Source organism: Pithys albifrons, chromosome 12 (assembly GCF_047495875.1).
Source record: "Pithys albifrons albifrons isolate INPA30051 chromosome 12, PitAlb_v1, whole genome shotgun sequence".
Lineage (NCBI taxonomy): Eukaryota > Metazoa > Chordata > Aves > Passeriformes > Thamnophilidae > Pithys > Pithys albifrons.
This window is the reverse complement of record NC_092469.1, coordinates 13,916,762-13,935,323: the sequence shown is the minus strand read 5'-3', so window position 1 is coordinate 13,935,323 and position 18,562 is coordinate 13,916,762. Positions and strand designations below refer to the sequence as shown.

Below are 18,562 nucleotides of genomic sequence, written 5' to 3'. Positions count from 1 at the left end.
GAACAGGCCCAACTCCCTTGGCCTTGTCAGAGATGTCCATGTCCCATCCCTCTGTTCCCCCCAGGCTTCCTGCTGGCCTTCCCTCAGTCTGGCAGAGCAGAGCCTTGGCAGGGCACCCTCACCCCCCGTGTGCCAGCAGGACAGCCCCAGGCACAGCCCCTGGTGAGGGGAAGGTCTCACACACAGACACAAACACACGTGTATTGAACCATCAGTCTCTGCGAGGGGACACAGTCACCACAGCTTTCCACAGCTAACTTCCTTGGTTTCTGTGTTTCTCCAGGTCAGCCAGCGAGTCCACAATCTCTGCAAAGCACAAGGATGGTGTTAATCGAAACAAAATATTTGTTGTAGGCTGTTTGGGTTCTTTTTAAGAGATGAGAAGGCAGCATTCCCGCACTGATAACAACTGGGACAGAGTCACACTGTCCTCGGGCCAGCACAAGTGGGCTGCCATTAGTGGGAGACAGGCCTGGGCAGACACAGGGGAGTGCAGCCGAAACAGAAGCAGCTGTGTAGGTGGGAAAACTCTCGGGAATAGCTGCAAGAGGCTGTCCTTCCAGCTCACCAACACAGTCATGTCTGAGTGTTGGATTAGGGCCATATTAGAGCAATAAAGTTATGCTGTATCCTCAGTGTGGCTTTGCCAACATCTTGTATAGAACTGGTCCCATAGGATGAACTGGATGAGACTGAAGGAAGCTTCCCCCCTTGAAGAGATAAACTGTGGGAAGGGTATGACCTCTGTGACTTCAAGCACACCAGAAAGGTTCCTCTATCTTTTCCTGATGTTTCTGTTAAATCTCCTGATGGAGACCAGTTATTCATCTGATCAGACCCAGACCAACTTCAGAGACAGTTAAATCTTCCCCGTCTTGGAGCAATTCCCAAGATTGCAATTTATTGCTCAAAGCCCAAGGCAGGAAATGTTCCTGCACAGCTTATGGGATCTGCAGGACCTGAGCAGGGATTAACTCAGGCATCCCTGCTCCCAATCCAGTGCTTGTGTGAGAGAAAAAGCTGCTATCACGTGATGCCAAATGAAGAGCCCAGTGATTATTGGCATGGCATGGGCAAACATTAATGACACGAGGTCAGTTATCCCAGAACACAAAACCAGACAAATTCATATGGGAAATAAGGAATAAATTGGCTGCTGAAGTAGCTGATTGAGGGATATGAAGGGTCTGTGGAGCAGATGTCCAGGACACTTACCCTCAGCAGAAGGGCGTTGGGAAGGGTCAAGGGCCCGGCACTGTTCAATAACTTTCCGCAGGTCTTCGGGGCAATCCTCCCCAACAGGGTCCCAGTAATGGTGGTTGCAGATTTTCTCCACAATCTCCTCAGGAGTGCAGCCTAGACAACATATGTGCAAACCTGACTGTCAGGATGGAGCTCTGCTGCCACAGGAGGGTGCTGGGGAGGGAATCCTGTGCAAAGCCATGCCAAGAACCTTCCTGCAGCCTATGGCATGGAGAACTACAGCAGGGAAGTGACTCAAACTCTATCTGCAATGAAGCCCACCATATTTGGCATGATACTGTTGGGCTCCAATGGAGCAAGAAGATAAGTTTATGCTTAAATGCACAGGAACATCAAATAGAAACAAAAATTATTTGCATGCTTGTGGTTTAAGCCTGTTGCTTTACTATAAGGTTTACTTTACTATGTTGGAGTTCCAGGAGAAGCTATGGAGCTACTGTGCAGAGCCAGGCACATCAGGCACTGCCACTTGGACTTGCACACCGTGGGATGCTCAGGGAAGGAGCAGGGAGCATCCAGTGCCAGACAGGAACAGTACTGTGCTGTGTGACTTCTATGCAGGGCTGATACTTCTGTCTCACCTTCAAATGGGATTTTGGAGGTTGCAATCTCTGCCAGCACGATCCCGAAGCTGGAAGGAGACAAGCAAGAGTCTCAGCATTGATTCTACCATCTAGTTCTCCTTTCTAATGGAGAGGACTGTTGGGCTATGCCAACAGGAAACACCTGCTTATATGTCCAGTTAAACCCAGGCTCCTTCCTTAGCTCAACAGCTACTCTGCCAGACATCTGCCTGCGCACAGGCATCTCTGCTGGGAGGGACAGACACACCTGTATATTTCACAGGGCTTCTTGTAGGGGTAGTTGATGTCTTTCATGTTCTCAGGAGCAATGTAAGCCAACATAGAAACTTGTTTCCAGCTCGTCTTGGCTTTCCTCTTGATGGATGACTCTGTTTCACACAGCTCAAATCCTGACAGCTGAACGAGAGAAAAAGGCAGAAGTGGTAGACACCTGTGGCACAGCTGGGGACTGCCCCGAGATGGAGAAAACTGAGCAAGATGCCCCAGGCAGCAAAGGCTGGCAAGCAGCCAAGTGTCCTGCCCAGCACGTGCCTCTTCCTGCAAGCAAAACTAGAGGTGGAGGTAGGTGAATTGCTCCAGTGCTGCTCATCCCACGGTGAATGGCTCAGGAACACTCACTTTGATGATGACAAGACTGAGATAAGGAGGTTTATATGTCTAAGGTGACAGGGGAGTTGGCTCTACCCCAGGTTTTATTCTGGGCCATCATAATTACCTTCAGTGTTGGTGGAGAGAGACATCCACAAAAGTGTTCAAACTCCCAAAACCTTCTCCGAATGTATTGCTTACCTTCACACAGTAATCCCCAGCCACCAGGAATTTGCTACTGCAGATGGACCCATGGAGTCGGGATTTCTCCTCTGTCTGGTGCAACCTGCAGATGAACAGAACCAAGGGTGACACATGATGATGATGGACCCATCCCCACCTTGTGCTCCCTCCTGCCATGGAGGGAATGACTGACATGAATCCAGAATGGCCAGCAGCATTCTGCCTGTCTTGGTGGACCAACCCTGCCAAGCCAACCTTTCCAGGAGAGGCTGAAAGAGCCACTGTGGGCAAAACAACAAGTCTTGCAGACGAGCAGGACCTGTAAGGAGGACTGGCCATACTGTAGGGTGCTTTCAAATCTGCTCTATGGATGTGGGGAAGGGGGTTTCCCTCTTTCAGACCTTTGCAGGCTTGAAGCCAGATGTGGGGGACAGTGACCAGACTAGATGGGCACTACTGCATCCAAATCCATCGCCTACCTCTTCACCAGCCTCCCAGCCCAGTGCCCAAAGTGGTGTCACTGGGAAAGAGTGTCTAACAGGATACCACTGCTTGCTGTGAGATACCAGGAAGCTGAACACAGCTTGTGGATCATCAGGTGGACTTACTCACGGATTTATACAGGAGCTCACCTGTAAAGGCCTCTGGCAGCTCCCAGGGCCATCCGAATGCGGATGTCCCAGGAGAGATGCTGTTGCTTGTTCAGCACATCCCGCAGTGTCCCATGCTTACAGTACTCCATGACGATGGAGAAGCAGGGGCTCCCATCTGCAAGGCAAAAGTATCCTGCCTTGTGCCACCTCTTGGGAGAGGACCACAACAAACTGCTACTGGCTAAGACTGGGGACAGGCAGGGGAGGAAAAGGGTGACATGACTGTGACACCCCTACCGTTCTCCTCAATGCAGATCCCGTACATGCGCAAGATGTTTGGAGACTCAAACTTCTTCAGGGTCTGAACCTCCTTCTCGAAGATGTCTCTCACCTTCCTGTAGAAAAGGACAGCATGGTGAGATCCCTGGAACAAGGCATGACATAGTGCTGTGCCACCCTCCCAGGTGGCACACTTGTGCCCACCCAGGACAACTCACATTGGGTCAGTGGTTAGTGGTCTCTTGAAGGTTTTGATGGCAACAGGGTACTTGAGGTACTCGCCCTCATAGAGGTCATATCTCTCAGTGTCCTGCAGGTGCCTGTGGATGGTGAGCTGGTCCTGCTTGATCTCAGTAATGTCTTCTCTTTTACCAACATTGACCTTCTTCAAGCCTGCTCCCGCCATGTGACAGGAGGGAATGAGGGACATGTTAGGCAGGGCTTGGGGGGAAAGGACACAGTGCACAGCATGCAAGTAGTGCAAGATGACTTACGCTCCATCTCACGCACGATTTTGTTCAGCTCACTTTGCATCCAGTCTACCTTGTTCACCATATGCTGCTTGTCAATGTAGATCTCCCCAGCCATGTCTTCAGGTTCCTCAGTACCTGGGGAAACATACGTAGGTTGGGCTACTGGATGAACAAGCAGGACTGATGTGGTTAGTTTTACTCATGGTTTAAATGTCCCTTTGGCTCTCCATGGCCATAGTCATCAAACCAAAGCTGGGCAACAGCTGGGGAGAGGTGCCAGCCACTGGTCTCAGGAAAAGAGGGTTTGCTAAATGCACTTACTTGCAAGCACCTGGTCCAAGAAAGCCCTGTCATCCCTCAGGTCCTCAGCATCCTGCCTGTGACATGTCTTCGCCTGGAAAGCTTCCAGGAAAGCCTGCTTCTGCTCCGCCTGCAGCAGGAGGGAGAGCCCCTGGGCAATGTCCCCCAGGCTCTCATTCACCCAGACAAACTCCTCACCAGTGCTGCGTGCTCGCAGGAACTTCTGGATCCAGCTGGTCTGGCTGTATTTCATCACCAGTTTCTCAGCTTCCCCTAATACCCAGAGCAGTTTCTTCAGCAGTTCCTCTTCTTGGTGGGAGATGTGCTGCTGTGGCTGAGCCCTGAGGATCCTCACAGGCTCCAGCAGGATCTGGATACGCTCCACAAGGCGCTGGCACTGGTGTTTACAGCACTTCACCTGCTCGAATTGGGCATGGATGGCCTGGGCTATGGAGAGGACCCTCTCCACGATGTCCATGTTGGCAGCAAAGGGCTTCTCTTCTGTGGATGTGGGCTGGGAGCGTCTGCTGAAGGTGAGCCTCAGGTGCTGCTTGGAGATTAGCTGGATGCAGTTCTTCTACACCTTCCACCCTAAGGAACAGCCCTGATTTAACACACCACTGTCCAGGTCTCCCATAGCCCCTTAGATCTCCAGCTGCTTTGCTTCCTCTGCTTTGCCTGGCGCCACAGCTGCCCACACAGACCACAGCGGTCACGCACAGAAACACCAGCAGCAGCAGCAGTAGTGGCACATCTCACTCTGCACTAGCAAGAGATGTTTTAGCTTGATTTGTGTATGTTAATTTAGTGTAAGCCATCCCAGGTAGCTTATACCCAGAGGAGTGGGGGCAGCAGTGACCCAAGGAGCATCCCCTGGGCAGTGCTTTCCGGCTTTGGCCTCATGTCACCCTGAGATCCTGCCCACAGAGCCTGCATCATTGTCCATAAAGACCATTTTCATTTCTACCCAACATTTCTCTCTGTTGTCACCCACCTAATAAAAGCTTGCACATCTTCACAGCCCCAGCATTCCCAGCTTCTCCATATTTTCTCCCCATAGCCCTGTATTTCCCACTTAGGATTTTAAATCAAACTCTTCCTATGCACTCAGCATCCCCACAGACACAGTCCCTGCTCCTCAGCCCATACCCAAGTAGCAGGGACAGAAAATGACCCTTTTTGCAGCCAGTGTTAAGAGAGGGGTGCCAGACTCTACTTGCTGGAAACAATATAGAAACGCACCCAGAAACCAGCTGCAGCCACTCTCCCTTCCTCTTCAGACTCTTTCCAGCCCAGTACCCGAGGAATAAATCAGCTGTTACCTGGTCCTGCTCCACTGACCTCTGCCTTGGCTGCCGCCACGGACTGGAGAGGCACAGCAGGACGAGCTCGAGTTTATAGGGTGCTTTCGCCGACCACTGCTCCCATCACGGCGGAAGGGGCATTGTGCAACCCACCCAAACTTCCCACACCATGACAGCCCCCTGTTATGGGAATCCCCGAGGGCTGTATGACCCTGTGCTGGGTTTTTCCTGGTGGAAGATTGAATTGCTCACTGGAAGCACATTCAGAAGAATGGGTGGGGAGGTCGTGCCCTCCGTATTGATGTTTGCTGCTATTCTGAGCACCTCAGCCCCTTCTGCTGTGCTGTCAGCTGTGAGAAGGCTTGCCCAGGGCACTGTAACACCCACAATGATGGCTCTGTGTCCTGCTGAGCTTCCTGCACCTGCAGAGAGACCTTGTGGAGCACACTCATCCCACAGGAGGGGTGCTGGTCCTTTGGGACCTTCCCCAGCCCTGCAGCCTCAGGAACCTCCCAGCAGAAAAGGAACTGGGCTGTGGGCACCTGTGCTGGAAATAACGCTTGACCTCTGCTGGGAGCACAGGAAGTTTTGCAGATGGCTTTGTCAGCGGGCCAGGCTGATGTTGGGAAGCACTGTTGCCCAATTTCAGAGAAGCAAGTGGCAGCTTCAGCTGGTTTCTGCTTACCCGAGTCTGGGGTCACATGAGTTTGCTGCTGCTGACGCCTGCAAAGCTCCTCCCTCACTGCCATTGATGAGAGGAGCCAAGAACGGTGGCACCAAGGGCCATTGGCACCTGGAAAGGGACGGACCAAGGCGGGGAGAACATGTGAGTAGTTCCAGGGGATACATTTGTCAGACTCTTTTTAGAAGGCTTTATTTTTCAAAATATACAGTTTATTTACAATTGTAGTGTCTAAGTTTTACATATAAATTTATTCCAAACCTTTAAATATCTGCAGTAAACATTAGGGAAAAAAATACTAAAAAATAAAATCACAGGATCAGCAAAAAAGGCATCTCGTAGTAATTCTGTTCATTGGAGTTTGAGTTTCAAGTAGCCAATGTCTACAAAAACCATGAACTTGATAAATCTGGCAGAGAGATACAGGTGCACTGGTTAGAAAAAGGCACAATACAGACCTGCAGGACCCCAAAAAAGGGCTGCAGGCCAAGAAAACCCTGTGCTGAGATCAGACTGGGAGCAGGACCCAGGATACAAAATCCCCTCAGCACAAGTTAGGTGATGGGTTAACTGCAGCCCTGAAGAGAGGGCACCCTGGGAAGGCCAGGGGCTTCAGGGGGCTCTGGTCAGGTGCCAGGGCAGAGGACAGAGGGTGGCACCAGGCACTTCATCTCTCAGGCAGCAAATCTGCCTAGGCATCCATGGCCTGGAGCGAGAAGACAGCAAGGTAGGGGCAGGAGGTCTCCAGGGAGCCCCAGAACCTCCTCCTCTTCATATCCTCATCCCCCCATCCCCTTGGCAGTGCCACAGCTGGACCACAGCACTCAGCTCCAGTGTGGAACCACTGCAGTGGCACAGTCCCCAGGAAGGGACCAGCTGGCCTTGCTGAGGGCTGGAGAGGGATGCTGGAGAGAGATGAAGCCAGCAGCCAGGCACCATGCTGGGGCCGTCAGTCCTCTTTCTTGAAGGTCTCCTCGGGGATGAGTGTCCGGAAGGGATAGTCCCAGAAGCGTGTGCTGATGCCAAAGCCTGCAGGGAGGGGAGAAGAGCGCTCAGCCCATGGCACCACCAGCACCGGGGTGTTGCAAGGGCTCTGTGTTAACTGCTGATGGAGGGGTGCCTGTGTTTTGAGGAGGGAGGGAGGGAGGAAAGCATGATTAGGGCAAGGAGGAAGAGCAGAGGGAGCAGGAGCTGGCTGGGCCATGCCACCAGGCCCACGGATGATAGCTTATCTGGATGGGGCGTTTTCTCCTAGGAAACCGGGCAAAGGGCAGGTTGAGCAAGTGCCAGGCTGGGGAAGGTGTGAGGCGGATCTGGGGAAGCCCAGGGCCTCACCCTGCACCCGCCAGTGCCTCCCAGCAGGAAGAGATGCTGCCCCAGGCAGGGACAGGCACCCACATCCCAGCGCCATGGGGCTTGGGCTCCACCCTGGCATACCCAGGTGGCATTAACACCAACTGGTGAGACAGGCTGCTGCCTTTACCCTGTGCCACTCTGGCTCCACATTCTCAACCCAGGGGAGGAGAAATGTACCCCAGGGGCTGCAGCACCTCATATGCCACTTCCCCAGCAGCACAGTGCTTGACTTTCCCAATCCCAAATCCCAAACACCAAATATTTTGGAGCATTAGTGTCACACATGCAGGTAGACAGGACTCCAACAGCCCCTGCCCCTGCCAACATGCATAGGGGACATGACGCTACCTGATTTTTGGTGTTCAAAGTGGTGCTTGACATGATAAGCCTTCAGTCCATACAGGTAGGTGCCTTTTTTGGGTGAGCCGTAGTGGAGGTAATAGTGCATCATGTCATAGATGACGTAGCCGCAGAGCCCCCCGACGAACACCGAGAGCCCCAGCACCTCGGGCAGCAGGACTCGCAGGACACCGTAGAAGAAGCCGATCACCAGCGAGGCTGGCACGGGAGGGAAGACCAGGCGGGAGCTGTCAAAGGGAGACTGAAGCAGAGAGGGATGGTGGAACAGGCAGCTCCTGCCTTACCCTGCCTCCCCAAGATCATCCCTGCCAAGCACTGGGGAAGCCCATTTGGGAGAAGCCAACATCAAAAACCCTCCCCAGAGATATACTCAGTGGCAAAAGCAGCCTGCCATGCATGCCAAGATGGCCAGGCAGGTGGTGGCTTTAACTGGCAGGTGCCCCAAACTCCACAGGGACATTTCCACCAGCAAAGCTAGAGGGAGCCATGGCTTTTTTTGGTCTTCCCCATTGCCCAGTTGGAGCTTGCAGATTTAACTCCAGCTCCTCCAAGCCTGTCTTGCAGCCCTCGCTGGTATTGGGCAAGGGCCTCACTTGGACACCACCAGTCACGGTGAACAGGCACAAACAGGCTCTGCCTGGGCAAAGGCCATACAGAAACAGGCTCCACCAGAGCAAAGGCCACCATTCCCACAGCCCGACAGGCACCAGTGGAGGCGGGAGCCACAACTCACCTTGTGATGCTGCCCATGCAGCAAGAAATGCAAGGTGATGAGATAGTAGTTACTAGCGGGTGGCTTCATGTGGAAGACAAAGCGATGGATGAGGTACTCTAGCAGGGACCACAGGATCATTCCCAGGAGGAAGATGAAGGGGAAGTAGTATTTGTGGACAGGGATGGAGTACTCTACACAACAAGACATGCAGCAGTCAGCGGGGCAGGCGACGTGTGGGTGCTCTTATCCATCACCATCCTCCCACTGGCATCCAGGTGATGCTCAGCTCACCCTCCCACCTCTTATCCACCTCCTGCCCTGAGCTTCTCCAGGGAACTACCTGCCCAAGCACTGCTCCAAAACCACATATTCCTCTGATTCCCACTAATTTACAGAAACAGTCAGCCCCAAGGAGCTGGTGAGGGGAGTCTCCTGCATCCCAGATGCCAGCAAGGGCTTGGACATGCACTCCAGGGACATCCCCAACCTCACAGAGCTGCTTTGCCTACAAGAACAAGGCAGAAGGGACCTTATCTGCACAGGCAGCACTTGTGACAGTAAAACAGTGTTGTTGGTGTTGGTGTTTCCTTTTTTTTATTGGAAAAAGAATAGGTTTGTTGGGCACTTTCCCCCGCAGAGCATTTTTCAGCCACCTCCTTCTCTCAGGGCTGGCTGCCAGCCCTGTGTCCTCTCTGGCAAAATTCAGATCCCACCAAAACCTGCTTATTTTTAGGACCATGCCCCCCAAAAAAAACCTTGGTAGCAAGGTGCCAAATGCCAAGGAGCACAGAGGTGCCAGTGCAGCAGGCAATTCTCCCCCCAGCTGGGCACAGCTGGCACTGGGTGGCACCTTGCAAAAAAAAAAAAAAGGGAACCCAGCAGAAAAAAAAGACAACAAAGAAGACAGCCTGCCCCGGCCACGCTTGTTATTCCCGGGGGAGCAGACAGTGGGAGATTCAAGGGCAGGCGCTTCAGGCAAACAAGCCCTGCACTGTGCAATGCCGGTGGCGCTGAGAGCCGGGTTTGTTCGCCCGCCACGCCGGCATTCAGCCATGGCACAGAGTGGGCGTCGGGGGGGTGTCATGAACCCCAGCGCCAGCGGGCTTGGGTTTGGGGATGGAGGGAAGGCAGGCAAGAGGGACTGGGCTGCAGCCCGAGTCAGCACACTCTATGCCTCTATCGATTTCCCCCAGGAGTCCAAATCTTGCGGGCAAGAGGAGAGGATGGAGGTGGGTGAGTTCAAGTGGTTTCATGCAGGGGACATGCCCGTGCTGCAGGGACAGGTGCTCGCCCACTGCTCTTGCATGCAGCTTGTGAGCATGCATGGAAGGGAGAACGAGGAAGGGAAGTCTCCCCCCACCCAGGGCTGTCCTCAGAGTGGGGACAATAAGTGAAGCCCAAAGGCTTTGCTGCTGCTCATACCTGTGGTGAAGGAGGAGAAGAGCCTGGTGTTGCCCTGAGCGAGGGAGGTGTAGCTGAACCAGGTGAGATAGAGCACCACGGGCGTCCATACCATGAACACCACGTACCTATGGTGGTAAAGGGAGATGTCAGAGGGACCATCCCGCTGGTTGGAGAGTTGTTCCCCCTGCCTTGTGGAGGCACCAGCTGGGGCATGGTGCAGACCTCAGAAGCTCACCATGCTGTCTTGGAGAGGAACTCAAGGACATCCGAGTGGAAGAGGCGGATGGGCCGATCCACAGGCTGGTGCACCCACTCGTCGTACTTCTCCCCTAAGTAGCCCACCTGCCACAGCAAGGGCTTCTGCCAGTCTACCAGGTCCTGAGGGAGTAGACAGTGGTTACTGGCACCCACAGTGGGACCCACACACTGTTCCAGTATCAGGCACAAAGTGGCACCTCAGCTACAAGATTTTGGGCTGTAAGTCTCTTTCCATGCCTCACAAGCAGTTGCTTCTCATTCCAAGGTGCCCTGAGCTCCCCATAAGCACCAGCGTGGTTCAGACAAGGAGCCAGGCACACATCAGCACCGTGTGCCTGCACATGCTGAGCTTAGCTCACCCCTGTGCCACCAGGCACCTGCCGGTGGTTCAAGGTGAAGGTGGCTGCACCCAGACCTGGCTCAGCATCAGGCCGATAACTGAGGCTCTTTGCCTCTTGAGCTGCCAAGATTAGATAGCGAGCACCGATACCCACCAGTAGAGCACCCCTGGTAGCATGCAGATCCCATCCTCATGGCATTGCCAAGGACTTTTCTCCTTGTGGAGAGGGCACATGAGATGGCTGCAACTGTTTGGGCTCTCCAGCAGTGAGGAGCAAAGTGGAAAGGAATAGAAGGAAAAGGGAACAGGGATACAGGATGGGAATACAGGCTTGAGTGCTGCTGCTGTGCACGGTTGTACTCAGGTGACTGCAAGAGCAAGAAGAGACCTGTGCAGGCACGCATTATGGCACAGGTTGAAAACAGGGAGGTGCAACCGGCAGCACCGCCTCTGCCACTGCTTGGCATCCCTGGATGCGTCTTCTGCCGGCCTGGCCAGATAAGGCGGAGTCTTGGTCACACCCCTGCCCCAGGACTGAAACTGCGCTCGCCCCGCTGAGTCCCGACCTGGCAGCTCCTCCTTCGGCCGCCTGCACCGCACGGCACTGGAACAGCAATGTGTGCTGTCACTGGTGGGGTTCCTCAGTTCGGGGCATTTCAGGGGAAGGAGCGAGGTGACTGTGAGCATTCTGGGGCCTCTGCTGCAGGAACAGATGGACACAATCGCCCAGGAAGGGAAACAAGCCCAGCTGCTGCACTGGACCTGGACAGAGCCACTCTCCATTGGGGAGGTAGAGGAAAAGTTAGAGCAAAAATGTCACTTTAAGATGGCATATTTGCTTTTAAAGGTGATTGGTGATAAAATATTAATATGGGGGGTGAAATATGTTCTCCTGCTCAAAAAAACCCTTCTGCAAGATAAAAGCACACTCACTGACAAGCCAGGACCATGCAAGGCACGGTGGCCAGATGATGCCGTGGAGGGCAGGGACAGCCAAAGGCACCTGAGGGACAAATCCCCACTGCTGTGGCATGCTCGGAGAGGAACTGGCAGGGCAGAGAGGACCCTGTGCATGTGGGGATCACCCTGACCAGGCTGGGGAATCCCTTAGTGCTCATTACCAGTACTTAAGCAAGGGAAATAAAATAAAATAAACAAAGGAAGAAAAAAATAAATAAAGCAAAGGAAAAAAAAGCAAGCAAGGTGTGGCTTGGCAGCATATCCCACTGGAAGGGCACAGCCACTCTCAGAGAAAGCCATTTCTCCCATCTTGCTGCAATGGGAGCCTCCTAATGTGGCCACACCTATGCAATAAAGCATGAGCAATGTCATCTGCACCAGGAGAAAGGGCAGAAGCAGTTGAATCAGCTTGGTTCCCTCCTGCCATTCCTCCCATCCCAGAGGTCAGCAGAAAGCCAGTGCTCATGCAGGGAAGAGGAGACTTGGTGTCTCCTGGGAGCACTCTGACTGGGCCAGAGAAATCCCAGGGCTCTTACCTTCTCCACATCCACTGTTTTGTAGCAGAGATCTGTCTGCTTCGGGGTCTGGGCTGCAGCATCCACTGCCTTCTCATCCACTGGCTCAGAGGAACTCTGAAAAGAGAAGGAAAACCCTGTGGTGAAGCAGCAGTAGCAGATGTAGTTGGGGACAGTGATGGCACTCAGGGGCACAGGCAGAGAGAGCTTGTACCTGCCTGCTAAATAAATATGGGGAAAAATCTGATGAACTTCAGTCAGTTCCTGCAGAGCAGGTTCCTGAGGGAAGCAGCCACCAGCAAGCTGCGCTGCCCTTCGGACCATGCACTAAGCATCGCGTGCTAAGGGCTTTTTGGAAACCTCCTTCCAAGCCCAGTGTTTGGAACTGGTGCTTCAGGGTGGCAACACAGAACTGCCTTGGCCAGCATTTGCCCCTTCAAAAAGGCAGTGCCGTAGCAAAGCTCACCTTCCCACTGCCAGCAAAGCAAGGGGCATTGCCAGGTTAGTGCTCTTTCCTCCCATCCCACTGCTCCCCAGCAAATGCTCAGCTTGGTGTTTTGGAAGCTGGGCTGCCAGAGCTGGGGAGTGTGGCACAGCTGGTGCCACCACCCTGGCTCTGGGCACAGCTCAAAAGAGAGGGAGGGAGTTCAAACCAGGGAAAAAGGCAAAGTGCCCTTCGCAGGACAACACTGGGCCAGGCACCTTTGCCACGGGCTATGGAATATGGGGAGTGGGGGTTGTTTTGGCTCGAAAGGGGACACTGAGGTGTAGGGGATGCACTGGTGCAGTGACAGCAGAATGAAGACCCATCTGTGGTCCCACTGCCAGGGTTGGCTGAGAAACAGGAGAAACCTGCCTTGTCTGATGCTTGGAAGCAAACACATTGCCGGCTGCCAGCACTGGCCTCCCTCCCATGGCCATGCCAGCTCTGGCGCCAGCCATGCTGCTGGCAGGGGGCTTGGTGAGGCTGCAGCGTGCCCATGCAAACCCCAAGCCAGCCGTGCCCCCCGGCAACAGTGCCAGCTCCCTGTGCAGGACATGCCAAACATGCCTTTTCTCCCGCTTTGTCACCTTAAGTTACCCATTAACCTGAAGCCGGGTACGGTGTGGTGTGGCAGCCACAGCACAGCCATGCCCAACAGGACTTCCAGCTGTGTCACTTCCAGAGAGGAAGGGTTTTCTCCCAGCTTCTCAATGGATACTCTCCTCACTACTCCAAGAGAGATGCAATGCCATCATAGATGCGAATACCCACTCCAGCAGCTGCAGGAGAGGACAGGCAGCAGGAGAACCAGTGTCACCTCTCCAGGGTGGTCAGGACTTTACTCTGTGTTGTGTTGGTGACACCGAGGCAGAGCTCAGGCACTGTTTGCCAACAGCAGGCACTCCTTGCCAGCTGTGCTCCCACCCCATTTCCTGGGCTAGCTGAATTTCAAGTCTCAATCTGCTGGTACAGAAGCTGCGCTACCCAGCTCTGAATTAGTCCCTCACCTAGGGCAGAGGGTGGGGAAGGACATAGGATATTTCTGGCCAATATTTCCAGGCTGGAATCCAGTTTTACTGCAGGCAGACCACCTACATGAGTTGATGCCATGAACCACCACACCTCCCTCTGCCAGGATTCCCACTGCTATTACAGTGTTGCACACTGCCGTTCAGCCAGACATTCCAAAAGCTTGGGGCAGGTGGGATGCCTTACAATCCAGCCAAGCATGGTGAAGTTACAGTGTTGCCTCTGCCCTGCAAGGTGTTTAGGAAGAAAATTTGGCTTTAAGTAAGAGAAATGGCTTGGCTTATCCATGCCCTGACAAATGAGCTGGTGCTTTCCACCCATGCTTGCACCACAACATAGCCAGCAGCAGGAAGGATGCTTAAGAAAGCCCATGTGATGCAACACCTGACACCTCTCCTCCCTTTTCCGAAATGTTCACACGCCTCCAGTTCCCCTGCCCATGGATGCCTGAGCACCGTGTCATGGCTGGAGAGTTCACTGTTCTCCCGGGTCAGGGAGGTGGACAGGGGGTTCATCCCACCTTGCCACAAGCACCTGGGTTGGGTGCCACCAGTCAGGTCCCACAAGCTACGACGGCTCCCTCCCCTCACCTGAGTCTTTTCCTCCTCCTGTTCCTCAGCTGGGGAACAGGAGGAAGGCTCTCCTCTTGCTCACCCTGGGGCCAGCAATCAAAAGACCAGTAGCTGTGGTGCAACCAGGATGCAAGCTGTGCTGGCGTGCCCCAGCTGGTTCCCCAGAGCCATGGCATGCTCCTGCCTGCCCCAAGAGCAAAGGGGCCCCACAGGGATCAAGCTCCACCAGCTCTGGACCAGTCCTGGGGCTTATGGCCATCCTCTTCCAAACAGGAGGTGGGTTGGAAAGACACTGAAGGGCTCTGTGAGAGCTGGGCTCTGCTGTCACCTGTGGGTGATGATAATGCATCCGAGTTGTCCCCAGGAAAACAGGTCCTGTCAGGGAAGATGTGCAAGAGGCCTGATGTAATGAAGGGAAAGTCAATGCCCACAAAGTGCTGCCACCCCAAGTGAGCAGCAGCCCCAGCAAGGTGCCGACTCTCCTGCTGGCCAGCAACAGGGCCAAACATCCAGAGCACAGCACAATCCAGTGACCCAGCATCCGCCTGGAAGCATCAGCTGCCCTGCATGGATCAGGTGGGGAGCTCAGCACCCATCCTGCATCAGCTGGAGAGCACTGGCTATGCCGCCTCAGTGCTACCCTGCAACAGGGCTTGGGGCATTAAAAGAAGAACAAAATCCAGCTGTGCTGTGAGCAGGTGCAGACAGGAGGGGTGGTCTGGTGCAGTGTTCGGTGTTCCTGGGGTGCAGGTAGAGAAGCTGAAACCTCCCCTGCTGGCCCAGCCAGGGCAATACTGCCTGCAGCCAGCTGGTCTCCCACAAGACCAGACCCAGTTTTTCCACCTGTGCCCATTTGCCCAGTGAGTCAAACCTCACAAGAGCCCTGCCGTGTCTCTGCATTACTCCAGAGCCTCCAGCACCTTCACTGAGCTTCTCAGCGGCTCGATCTCCTGGTGCCCACATGAGACAAGCTCTGTTGGCAGTGCATGTATAGGCACATAGCACAGGGATGCCCCATGAGGCACAGAGAGCCCAAGTGAGCTCCCCACCTGTGGTGGCACCACCCTAGCACTACCATTCCACCAGCATCATGGTCCCTGGGCAGTGGCTGGCAGAGCCACATGAGGCTGCATCTCAGCCAATAAACACTGTGTGCAGCAGGACTATTAAAAGGAGGTGAATTTAACTCCTTCTAATCATAGTAGTAATATAAAAATTCTTGTTACATCACTTCCAAAGACGTGCCTCAGGTGTCCCGCCTACATCCAAGCACTCAGGCTCAGATGGAAAGTCAGGGCGAGCCTGACACACAATGATGCAGGCACGAGAAAGGGGAGGACACTAATTCCAAGAGGGTTGGAGGATTTACTGTGACTCATGGCTATGTCATGGACCCCAAAGAGACTGTAATGAAAGTCTCTCATTGCCTAAGTTGGAGGGGTAATTAGATGATCCAGTTTCCTTCTAGCAAGGCTTTTAAAATACTGTGTAGTTTGGGTAATTATTGCTTCTCACTTTGATCTCCCCTATATGTCCTGCTTGCATAGATAACACATTTGGGAGTTAATTTGCCCTTAGCCAAATGGGTCTGGGTGACACCGAAAAGGGACCTGTGGCTGAAGGAGAGAGGCAAACTCTGAAGAGCCACAGAAAGGGGCATGGAGAGGCCAGTAGGAGGAAGGCTGGATCTTATCTTCTTTACCTCTCTTGCATTAACACATTTTTCCCCCTTTTCCAAAACCCTGGAAGTTCCTAGGGAAAGCAGGGAGGGGATGCTGGATGACTGTGGGATCACAGCACCCTGCATTCCTCAGCATGGGGATGATGGAGTCCTGGAACTTCCAGCAGGTGAGGAGAGGCACTGGCAAAGCTGTGGGGATGGAGTCAGAGTGGGGCAATGCAACAGATCCTTCAAAGAGTTATTTGGGGTACACATGCCCCAAAGCAGCCAAATCATGAACCAAGCATTGCTGAGGGCATCGACTTCTTCCACAGGAGATATTTGGAGGGTGACAAGTCAGGCAGAACAGCTCACACCTCAGTGCATGCTGGACATGGCCTGGCCAGCCCCACCATGCAGCAGGCAGCTTTAAACCCTCCCCTCAGTGTTACAGCCCTGAGATGGTTTATCTGGCACCAGGCAGTGTCTGATCTCCCTGCGCCCTGGTGTTATCACACCACGTATTTGCATTGCGATGGTGGCAGTTCCCCTCAGCGCGAGAACCCGTTTGTCCGGTACCTTCCTTTGCCCCAACCCGTTGGGCTCGTCACGCCTGCAAGGAGGCGGCAGCTCAATGAGTGTCCCAACAGAGGAGGTGCCATTGCCGGGATCCATCTGGAGAAAGTGCAGGCATTGCACTGAGACTGAAACAAAGCCCTGCCTGTGATGCTGGGGCCGAGGCTGAGCCACAGGGAGAACAACCAGCGAGTGCAAACAACCAGCCAGAGCGACCGACCGGTCACCGACCTTGCTGGGATGTGTAGAGGGGAATGTGGCTGCTGGGCTGGCAAAGGGGGCTGGGCTGGCCCTGCTGCTCAGCATCCTGCCTGTGGTGTGCTGGTGAAGGTCAGCAATTGGGTGGTAGTGCCCAGTGCCACGCTGCCTCCTGGGAGTTCACCTGGCAGTGGTGGCACTTGCCTGGGGTACTTTTCCTTTTGCCTGGGCAGCATGAGGCTGTGTCACAGTCACCTGTGCCCCATGCTGGGCAGTTAGGGAGATGGCTTGGCTCCTGGTGCTCACCACCAGCAAGCCCTGGTGCCCAGCAGCCTGGTCCCTGGTTGAGTGCTGACCGTATCAGGAAGGGTGTCCTGCCCCATTGCCCACGCCCTGCCACACAGTCCTGCTAAAACTGGCACAGTTTCATCTCACACAGTTTCATCCTGCAACCCTCAAAAAACCCCACCTTCCATGCCATGTTGGCACCCAAGGATCACCCATCAGCCCTACCTCCCTACAGAGAGGGGTGTGGCCATGGAGTGGGACCCTGTAGGTACCAGGCTCTGTGCACCTGGCACATGGTCTGTCATGGGCCCTGGAGAGTCTGGACCCTGTGTGACTTGGGGTCCCCTGCACCTCAGGCCTCCTGGGAGCCAGCATGTCCCATGCACTTGGGACCTTGGCACCCTGTACACCTCAGGCACCACCCATGCAGGACCGTGGGAGCCTCAAGCATCCCCGTCCCCTTCACTCTTCATGCCCTGTACACCTCAGACTCTACGGAGTCTGATCCTGGGGGTTCTGTGCTGCTCAGACCCAATACACACCATGTCCCACACAGCTCAAACTTGGACCTGGATGCATTGTACACCCTACATGCCACATGCACCCTAGAAACACCCTGCCTTGTACACCCCAACCTCTATACAGTGTCTGTGTGCCTTGAACAGCTCAGACCCTGAGGAGTCTGGACTTGGGGTGCCCTACTGGCGCTGCACAGCTTAGACTCCAGGAACTCTGGATTTGGGGTGCTCTACAGACCCTGCACTGCTCAGGTCCCACAGAGCATGGACCTGGGGCACCCTATTGAAGCTCTGTACATGCTGACCCAGGACCTGGGGCTGCCTGTAACCCCAGTACATGCCAGTCCCGGGACCCGGGGTGCTTACAGAGACCCTGAACATCCAGCTCCAGGATTTGGGGGACGCTATAGCCTCTGCACCTGCCAATTTGGGACCTGTGGCACTCCGTAACCCCTGCCCACCCTAGACACGGAATCTGGGCGGCATCCTATAGAGACTGTCCTTGCCGTCCCCAGGACCCGCTATAGCCCGTGCCCAGCCCGGTACCAGTTCGGTCGCATCCCCCGCGCCCCCGGGCCGTACCTGCTCGTCGCTGGTCTCTATCTCCCCCACGTAGTACTGCTCCAGCCAGCGGCGGGCATTGGCCGAGTGCCGGTGGGGCGGCCCGTCCAGCGCCGCGCTCACGTCGGTGCCGGCCCGGCGGCGCAGCAGCTGCTCCCCGCCCGGGTGCAGCCGCACGAAGCCGCTCAGGTCGTAGAGGCGGCGGTGACAGGAGACCAGGCAGGCGCCCTGCGCGCAGCGCGCCCGCACCTCGGCGGCGCTGAAGGACCGCGGCCCCGCCGTGGCCATGGCCCCGCCGCCGGTGCCCGTCCCGGTGCCCGTCCCGTCCAGCCCCGACCCGCCGCGCTCTGCCCGCACCTGCTCATCTGCATACACGCATATGCCGCCCGGCTCGGTCCCGCACCGCCCCCTCGCAGCGCATTGGCCGCGATGGCGGGGAGGGCGCGGCTTGGCGAGGGAGGCGCTGCCCCGCCGCAGGTGCCCCGTCCGGGAGATGGGAGTGCGGCATCCTGGGTGGGT

At 54.9% G+C, this 18,562-nt stretch overlaps 2 protein-coding genes across 6 annotated transcripts; both read right to left on the bottom strand.

Moving 5' to 3' along the window:
• Window positions 1–216: 216 nt before the first annotated feature.
• Window positions 217–7,017, bottom strand: MLKL (mixed lineage kinase domain like pseudokinase). Of its 5 annotated transcripts, none has more exons than XM_071567212.1 (11): window positions 6,253–7,017; window positions 4,285–4,854; window positions 3,985–4,098; window positions 3,709–3,883; window positions 3,509–3,606; window positions 3,251–3,386; window positions 2,637–2,721; window positions 2,095–2,243; window positions 1,845–1,894; window positions 1,216–1,356; window positions 217–306 (listed from the first exon to the last, which is right to left on the bottom strand). In XM_071567212.1, the coding sequence occupies exons 2-11, from the start codon at window positions 4,739–4,741 to the stop codon at window positions 254–256; spliced, it is 1,458 nt and encodes a 485-aa protein (XP_071423313.1). In that variant the 5' UTR covers window positions 4,742–4,854; window positions 6,253–7,017; the 3' UTR covers window positions 217–253. The 5 variants fall into 5 exon arrangements, with proteins under 5 accessions (XP_071423313.1, XP_071423311.1, XP_071423315.1 ...); XM_071567210.1 differs by lacking the exon at window positions 6,253–7,017 and adding an exon at window positions 5,820–6,097; XM_071567214.1 differs by lacking the exon at window positions 6,253–7,017 and adding an exon at window positions 5,605–5,672.
• Window positions 7,018–7,113: 96 nt separating this feature from the next.
• FA2H (fatty acid 2-hydroxylase) lies at window positions 7,114–18,418 on the bottom strand. Its single transcript, XM_071567215.1, has 7 exons — window positions 18,065–18,418; window positions 12,179–12,274; window positions 10,320–10,462; window positions 10,103–10,209; window positions 8,699–8,871; window positions 7,954–8,206; window positions 7,114–7,278 (listed from the first exon to the last, which is right to left on the bottom strand). Exons 1-7 carry the CDS (start codon window positions 18,329–18,331, stop codon window positions 7,199–7,201), a joined length of 1,119 nt encoding a protein of 372 aa, XP_071423316.1. The 5' UTR covers window positions 18,332–18,418; the 3' UTR covers window positions 7,114–7,198.
• Between the last annotated feature and the right edge of the window lie 144 nt (window positions 18,419–18,562).